At 49.1% G+C, this 8,764-nt stretch overlaps 2 protein-coding genes across 2 annotated transcripts; both read left to right on the top strand.

Annotated features, from left to right (window-relative positions):
* The first annotated feature begins 67 nt into the window (after positions 1-67).
* EDB91DRAFT_368347 (major facilitator superfamily domain-containing protein) lies at positions 68-1,428 on the top strand. Its single transcript, XM_041327019.1, has 9 exons — positions 68-108; positions 160-203; positions 259-556; positions 621-648; positions 694-767; positions 816-901; positions 961-1,150; positions 1,208-1,279; positions 1,342-1,428. The coding sequence occupies exons 3-8, from the start codon at positions 260-262 to the stop codon at positions 1,259-1,261; spliced, it is 729 nt and encodes a 242-aa protein (XP_041168809.1). The 5' UTR covers positions 68-108; positions 160-203; position 259; the 3' UTR covers positions 1,262-1,279; positions 1,342-1,428.
* Positions 1,429-2,858: 1,430 nt separating this feature from the next.
* On the top strand, positions 2,859-5,466 carry EDB91DRAFT_368234 (Alpha/Beta hydrolase protein). Its single transcript, XM_041327018.1, has 9 exons — positions 2,859-3,406; positions 3,456-3,539; positions 3,601-3,630; positions 3,686-4,053; positions 4,114-4,256; positions 4,309-4,413; positions 4,471-4,654; positions 4,732-4,865; positions 4,919-5,466. Exons 1-9 carry the CDS (start codon positions 3,046-3,048, stop codon positions 5,208-5,210), a joined length of 1,701 nt encoding a protein of 566 aa, XP_041168808.1. The 5' UTR covers positions 2,859-3,045; the 3' UTR covers positions 5,211-5,466.
* The last annotated feature ends 3,298 nt before the right edge of the window (positions 5,467-8,764 follow it).

Here is an 8,764-nt window from a genome sequence, read left to right as displayed (position 1 = left end):
AAGTTGACTAAGACATCCCCGCGTGATGGAGGTTCTTGTTCCCCGATTCACCTACGAACGCCTGGTTTCACTCCCGATGAGCGGGCCAAAGCCGTGAAGCGCATCGAGGCGCGTCTGTCAAAGGAACTGATATCAGCCCTTATCTTACAAATAGCACAGGACAACCAAACAGGTGTAGAAAACAAACACTTCAAGAGGGAGCAGTACGTATTAGACGCAGTTATATTTTTTCATTCGTCCTTACATACGCATCTCTAGGATGATTGAAGCCCTGACTGACCCCAAGTCATGGCTCTTCGCCCTCTTCTCGGCTCTAGTCAATGTGCCTAACTCATTGACTAACCAGCAATCACTCATACTCGCTTCGTTCGGATTCACCTATCTACAGACGACTCTCTTGTCGTGTGTTCCTGGTATGATTGTGATCTTGGCGATATTCAGTGGTGTTCGGCTTGCTACACGACGGCCCAATTGCAGAGCATATGTTACGGTCATGTACTTCATCCCGGGGTGGTCGGGCATCCTGCTGGTTAGCCTACTTCCTTGGTCGGATCAGGTATGTGGCTTGCTTCCGCAAGTCTACCTGGTTATCTTTAATATCACATATCACACGATATTAGGTTGGACTTCTTTTCAGCCAGTTCCTGAGTGCGTGTGATGCCCGTAATGTGTTCTGTGCTCATCGCTCCGCAGTGGGTGCCACTGTGCCAGTATTTGTGCTGTCGTTGTCGTGGCTGAATAACGTGACTGCTGGCCATACGAAGAGGGTATGTACTCCGTCAATTATTGAGCATGCTCCTTAAGTGAACCTGTAGATTGTTACGAACACCATCATGCTCTCGGCTTACTGCATTGGCAACGTAGCTGGTCCCTTCATGTGGAAGGCACAATACAAGCCGCGGTAAGTACTTCGACTGACTCTAGAAAGGAAGGTTCGAAGTAACAATGATTCATGTGCAGTTACCACATCCCGTGGGCTGTCATTGGCGCATGCTACATCGTCTGTCCGATACTTCTCCTTGTCATCCGTGCCGTTCTCGCCCGAGAGAACCAAATCCGCGACGCAGAGCCTTTTGGTGATACCGAAGAGGAGTACATTATAGAGCGAATATCAGAGGATGGAAGGCGTGTAGAAGTCAAGGTTGACAAGGTGTGTTCTCCAAATAGATGCTTATCGCGTGCAAGATTGATATTCCACCTGCATTAGGGATTCATGGATTTGACGGATAGGCAGAACAGGGACTTCAGATATGTTTTGTAACATTAAGCATGCCTGATTGTTAGTACTCCGATTCGTATTGCCAAATGTCAATTATCGTGTTCATTGATAACGCAACCTAGCTAATAGGTGGTATGCTAAGAGTGCATAGTTATGCATTGATGTAATATTATACAAGAGATGTTGTATCCACCCGTGGCGGCTCGGAAGTGCGAGTCAAGGTTGACTTAAGGTGCTTACCTCTGGGCGAAAGTGCTCGCCAAGGTACCAACGAAAGAAGAAGCATTAGCCTATCAGAAAATGACATCATTTGTACTTCACATCGACCTGACACTGAATATCGTGACCCTCAGGACTGGCTTTGTGAGAGGGCCATCGGGATCCAATTACGCTCAATCTGAGTCAAGTTCATTATGCAGTGTGCTTCCTGGCGAGGTAAATCAAAAGTCGTGGAGGACACAGACTGAATGCCCGACCTTACCCATATCATGGGACTGGTACTGATATCGTAGTATTTGAAGTATTTATTGTTGATGAATGCCACCTGCCTCACAGAGGGCTTGGTGTTTCGACCTCAAATGACGGTGAACAGAGTATGACGAGCCTGCTGCAGAGAAATGTGCAGCACTTACCGTGTTTTATCTCAAGACTCGAGGGACTCTTTCAGGAAAACCTGTGCACGTAATCTACTACTTCCCCACAAATTGCTTCAAGAATCAAGATTGCGTACGTAGGGACGACGGTGATTGTTCAGCAGGCACTAGTGTTGCGGATATGATCCATGGTATGAGATCTGATTCTTCCATGGGCACTACTTCTCCACGTAAACGATGGAAGGTTTGACGTCCCTCGCCTGTGAACCCCCTATAGCATCAGGCTTAAATCGCACGGATCCGAATTCTGCGGCGAGCGCCACGGCGGGGCCCATTTGCGCGCCTGTCATGACAATACAAAAAAAAAAATTGCATTCTGCACGCTGTTGAATGGGAATGGAAGATGATGGAATTACACACCTGACTCATCCTAACCGAAGGAAGTTACATTACATAAAAAACTTATAGAAATGAAGATCAGTTTTTGGCGACAGTGTCATCGGATCCAGCTTATGCGACTAAGCGACAGGAGGCGTCAACCGCTTCTGGAAATTTGATATGCCCGCGCTCCGAGCAGCCTTTTAAGTTATGGTTCATGGATGAAGTCAGTGCCACAAATCGTTTCGGATTATCCGAACCAATCCAGGAAACCACCGCGATCGACCATCACTTTGGAGACTATGCTCAGAACCCCCGTGGGGGTTCATCGATCATCCCCACTAGGCTCTACTGTGCTCGAGGAACACCATCAGTGGGTCGGTGAGTTCTTGCTGGCGATTATGCTGATTCGAGAACAACTTACACATTACAGAAGGAATAGGCGGTCCAGTACAACTTGACTACAGGAAAGTAAGTTGTGTGGAATTCAACTTCTAACACCGCAGGCATGGTGTAACGACACGGGCGTCACGATTGCCAGGATAAGCCCCTTCGTTTACTGTACGGTTAAACGTCAAGTAATGGAAGTGCACTGAATTCCGGCGTTGTTCCGGCATGTTCCATTTTTAGAAGAACCGCCACAAATCGGATCAAGTCCAGACTCGGAAGTTCAACATTAACTTCGAGTCTTCGACTGACTCGACTTTGCCTCCATCCAGTTCGCCTGGCGCGTCGCGCAACATTATAAATTAGAGTGTGTGATGCAACCTGTACTTTATCAATCGACTTTTACCCTGGGATTTAAAAAACCACACTTACAAGGGCGGACGACACTCAGATCTCCTGTACTCAAGAATGCTCAGCGCGATTTTTACGTTGCTGAATCTTGGCTCATTCAATAATCTCAATGGTTTTTTAAAACAGACACTGCTTGGCCACACGGTCGACCTGGGACATGAGATATACGGAGGCAACCAGCTGTACCCAAAGGTCTCAAACACGGTTGACTTGGGATATGTGACATACCGAGGCAAGCTGGATGAGACATACCCAAACACGGTGGTATACTTTGGGATACCGTATGCCGAGCCCCCTGTAGGCAACCTGCGCTTTCGCGCCACAGTCCCTCTAAATACAGAGCGTGTGACTGAAGAGGTCAACGGGGAGGTGGTCGACGCGACCGAGCCCCCTGCCTTTTGCATCCAAGGATCACTTTGTATGTGCGATTGCTGTCCTTAGGATTTTTTCTGACCTCGTGGCCTCAGCTGGGAATGTGGGAGGAGCGGGATCGGAGGACTGCTTGAATGTCAATATCTACACACCCCTCGGTGCCAAAGAAGGTGACAACCGTATGTTTTAGATTTCCTGTCCTAACTTGTTTCGTTTTCTAATATCAATGGTTCTATGTAGTGCCTGTGTTGTTCAATATCCATGGCGGAGGTAATGTCATATTCTCAAGGACGGCCGTACCCGTTTATTGATCTCGTTGCAACAGGTTGGGTTGAGGGAAATCCGACCAACTGGCCATTTGATCACTGGATCGAACAAAGCCCGAATGTGATTATCGTGTCTGTTTATTACCGTTTTGGTTCCTTCGGCTTCCTGGCCACTCCTGAGTTCACTGACCCCGCATACGGCGACTTTAATGCGGGGCTCAAGGACCAGATCCAGGCACTCAAATGGGTCCAGTCCTACATCAGAAAATTCGGTGGCGATCCAAACAAGGTCACCATCGCCGGACACAGCGCCGGTGCCATCTCCGCGGAACTGCACATGATTACCAACAGGACCGAAGGGCTGTTTTCTCGTGCTATTGCACAGAGCGTGGTCAGGTTGCCCTTCCCCACCCCTGAGCAACAGCAGGTATGTTAAGCGCCCTGCCAGACTGCCGAGATCCACTCCCTATCTAATGCCCATTAACAGCCCCTCTTCGACATATACGCATCGCTTGCAGGGTGCAATGAGAGTTCTGTGGCAGATAAAATGACATGCCTCCGTGATGCAGACGTTAGTGCACTTGCACAGGCGCAGGATACAGCGCCAATTGCAGCAATCATTCAGGGAAAGTGAGTTCTGACCGCTCTACGCGAAGCATTTTCGCAGTTGATGTTGTGGCAGGCCATATAATTTATTCCGCCCCGTCTTGGACGGCGTGCTGATTACTGAGCACCCTACGACAAAGTTCCAGTCCGGTGAATTCGCTCATGTTCCGCTTATAGTTGGGTATGTTGATCTCGAGTCATTTCGGTCCCGCGGTCCCGCTGATGTCAACATCGATAGTTCAGCATCCGACGAGACTCTTACTCCCGGGAACTTGGATATCTCTGTAGGACTCAAGTCATTTTTCCCGTTATTGACAGACACAGACATTGAGGCGTTCTTATCGCTATACCCACCCGAGGACTTTCATTCTGAGTGTCATCGGTTCAGGGTGGCCACAGGCGAACCTAATGTGTTGTGCTCTGTGAGTCTAAGCCTCACACCACTATGCAGTCCCTTGAGTCATGCTAACAACACCCACATTTTATTTGTACGCGTCAGGGTCAGGCTATGGGCATCCCATCCTCGCGATATTCGGATACTTGGACTTATCGGTACAACACGCCTAACCCGAGATTCACCCTCGTCCATCATGCTGCTGAGATGTGGATGATGTTTAATGGCACTGACACTGGGTAAGACACGGTCCACACTAAATAGACACAGGCTGACAGATATGGATTTTTAGTCCGAACGGCACTGCGGAATTTACACCACAGACGGACGCCCAAAAAGCATTCGCTTCCGAACTCATTGCTTATTGGCTTTCGTTCGTGCGCACCGGCAATCCGAATACTTACAAGCTACCCAAATCCCCAGTGTGGGGGAACTACAATGAGTCCGACCCAGTCCGGATGGTTCTGATGCAGGACCTGAAAAACTCGGTGGACGTGAGTGGTAGCTACATGGAGGGACAACCTGCTCCGCAGACTGCCAGGTGTGCATTTGCAATTAGCATGGCGGAGGTTTGTCAGAATTAGGCAGAGTCGCAGTGACTCTCGTCGAATTGTCAAACGTTTCGCGTGTTTCGGCCAGAAAGTTGGCTGCTTGTACGCGCTTGCTCATTGATCACATAATCGGAGTTCTCGTCGAGTTCCTCTAACGTCGTGTTGGTCATCTCTGTATTATCTAGTGTATATATTGTAGACGTACTCACTGGATTATAGTCATTTCTAGATCCTACTCATGATTGAGTTGACTTCGCGCCCTGATCCCGAGATCTCCAACACATTTACAGTTACATTGTTCTCCCCAAGGTGGATGAAGCCCAAAATGTATATATAAACGGACAGACGAAAACACATGTAAGTTCTTAGTCTCAGCGCCCTTTGGCACTGACACTAATAGCATTTGTCGCTAGTACTGTCAGATGAGTACTTCAACTTACTTATCCGCTCTCGAATTCCAGAGAAGGAACGACTGTCTTCATTCGATCTAGGGTATAGCACGGGTATAACACACCGCGAGTATAGGGGTCACGGGTACGGGTACGGTGTAGAGATTTGCTACCCGTGGCCACACCGTACCCGTCCGCACGGCATACGGGTATGTTCACGGGTAGCCCCCTATCTCCGAGGCTATTTCGCGGTGTTATATTTTGGTCTCTAGTAGTAGATGAGCTCGATGACTACCTGCGGGCCGCGGCAACCAGTGGAGAATACCAAAGACCCACTGCAGTGGTTGGTGCACCGCCAAAAGACGTATCCAAATCTGCACCGGATGGCACTTGATTACCTGGTAAGTTGAGCGCCATCACTCTCGCTGGCATAACAGCTTATGCGCTGCCCACCATAGCTACCTCAACTGCAGTCGAACAAGTATTTTCGCAAGGCCGGCACCTTCTACATTTCACTCAAAACCGCTTGTCTCCATTATCGACCCGCGCATTCCTCTGTCTTGGTTCGTGGCTACGCTGTGATCTTGTAGCGCCAGAGGACCTCTTGTACTCGCACCCATAACAGCACAACCATTTGCAGCCTCCGTGTCATCCAGTACTCTTGCCTGCCCAACCCAAGCCTACCACTCCGCCCTCTCGCACTCATCACACCCCCAAGGACATCGCGAGCATCCTGGAAGGAGGACAAGGAGGCACAACATCATTGTGTGCTACAACTACATGGGGAGGATAGCAGGAGGATGAGGGCCTTTCAGGCCGGTTTCCCACAACACAGAAACTCAACCTGAAAGCCCTCCTATTAGCTCTGAGATACTCGTTCGGGAAATCTGCGCATTGACTGACAGTGGATGAGTAAAGATGGTGTGGGACGTGGGCTTCTCTACAAATTGCTTCAAGGTTGTGTACATCATGGGGGACGGTCATTATCCGACAGGCACTGAGGTGCTTCAACAACTGTTTCAGATATGGTAGGGAATCTTACATGTCCAACTACTTCTCCACGTAAACAATGGAATGTTTGACATGCCTCGCCTGAGCATATGTACTTCACCCTATAGAGCAACCTTGAACCGCACGGATCCGAATTCTGCAGCGAGGGCACCGAGAAGCCCGTTTGCGTGTCAGTACTGCCACGTCTGTCATAACGATAAAAAAAACTGCTTTCCGGATGCCGTTGAATGGGAATGGAAGGTGATGGCATTGCGCACCATGATTGAATTTGACATCCCAGATCGATTCCTGATCGAAGGTATTCGTACTTGCCCTCATGAGCCTTGAAGATATTATTGAAACATTGTTACAACATCTTCTGGAAGAAGGGAACCGCTCTCACATACGGAATGTGGTTCATGTTTCATAATGTTAGGTATTTAGTTGAGCCCGTCGTCCCTGTTCAGTGCTACATATGAAGGATGTCATGTTGAGATTAGAATCTTAGACTCCGACTCGAGCCCATCCCTTTCAGAATTCCAGAAATTTAACTCAGGTTAGTCTCCGCCACAAATCGCGGGGAAACGATTACGACTATTCTGCTCAGAGCCGCCACCCGTGACACCTGATCCCCCGGACGAAGGCTAACAGGAAGTATGTACCCTGAAGTAGTACCTTGTTCACCGGCTACACAGGTGTGTCTGCTGACCCCGGTCAAACTGAAGTTCATTGCCGTCCAAATCTGAATTCGAACTGTAATTTCCACTTCGCTTCGCTCCAGTTCGACTGGCACTATAAAGAGTGTGTCATGCAGGCGGTACCTTGTTCACCGGCTGCACAGGTGTGTCTGCTGACCCCGGTTAAACTGAAGTTCATTGCCGTCCAAATCTGAATTCGAACTGTAATTTCCACTTCGCTTCGCTACAGTTCGACTGACACTATAAAGAGTGTGTCATGCAGGTGGTACTTTATCAGTTCGACTTTTACCCCGGGGTGTTTGATTTAAAAAACTACGCTTGCAAAGGCGGACACCTATATACTCAACAATGCTCGGCGCAATTTTCGGATTGCTGAACCTCGCCTTATTCAAGGATTTCAGTGGTGTACTTGAACAGATCCCACTTGTCCCCACGGGTGACTTGGGATATGCGACATACCAAGGCAACCAGCGGTACCCAAACGCGGTTAACTCGGGAACCACGGTCGACTTGGGATATGTGACATACCAAGGCAAGCTGGACGAGGCATACCCAAACACGGTGGTATACTTTGGGATACCGTATGCCGAGCCCCCTGTAGGCGACCTGCGCTTCCGTCCAACTGTCCCTCTAAATACAACACGTGTGACTGAAGAGGCCAACGGGGAGGTAGTCAACGCGACCGACCACCCTAACTTTTGTATTCAAGGATCACTTCGTACGTGCGATTGCTGTCCTTGGATTTTCTTTGACTCCGTGGCCTAGCTGGGAAAGAAGGTGGAGCAGGATCAGAGGACTGCTTAAATGTTAACATCTACACACCCTTCGGCGCCACAGAAGGCGACAACTGTATGTTTTGGATGTCCTGTCCTAGGTTTATCTGTGTTTCTAATTTCTCATTATTGTAGTGCCTGTGATGTTCTTTATCCATGGCGGAGGTAATGTCGTGTTCTGAAGAACAGCAGTACCTATTTACTCATTTTGTTGTGACAGCTTTTGTTTTTGGAAACCCGCCCACCTGGCCATTTGATCATTGGATCGAACAAAGCCCAAATGTCATTATCGTGTCGGTTTATTACCGTCTTGCTTCTTTCGGCTTCCTGCCACCCCCTCCTGAGTTCGCCGACCAATTTGGCTATAATGCGGGGCTCAAGGACCAGAGACAGGCGCTCAGATGGGTTCAGTCATACATCAGCAAATTCGGTGGCAACCCGAACGAGGTCACCATCGCCGGGCACAGCGCCGGTGCCATCTCTGTGGAACTACACATGACTGTCAAGGAGAGCCCACCGCTTTTTTCTCGTGCTATTGCACAGAGCGTCGTCAGATCACCCCTTCCCACCCCTGAGCAACAGCAGGTATGTTGAGCGCACAGCCGGACTACTTGGATTAGTTCCCCATCTAACGCCCATTAACAGCCCCTCTTCGATTTCTACGCAAGAGAAGCAGGGTGCGATCTGCCTGATGCGCTAATGAAAATGTCATGTATCCGTATGGCAAATGTCAGTAT

The sequence above is a fragment of the Suillus paluster genome (assembly GCF_016628075.1).
Source record: "Suillus paluster strain FC165 chromosome Unknown EDB91scaffold_266, whole genome shotgun sequence".
Taxonomy (NCBI): domain Eukaryota; kingdom Fungi; phylum Basidiomycota; class Agaricomycetes; order Boletales; family Suillaceae; genus Suillus; species Suillus paluster.
Note: the sequence above shows the minus strand (reverse complement) of the source record. Positions and strands in the feature narration are given on the sequence as shown.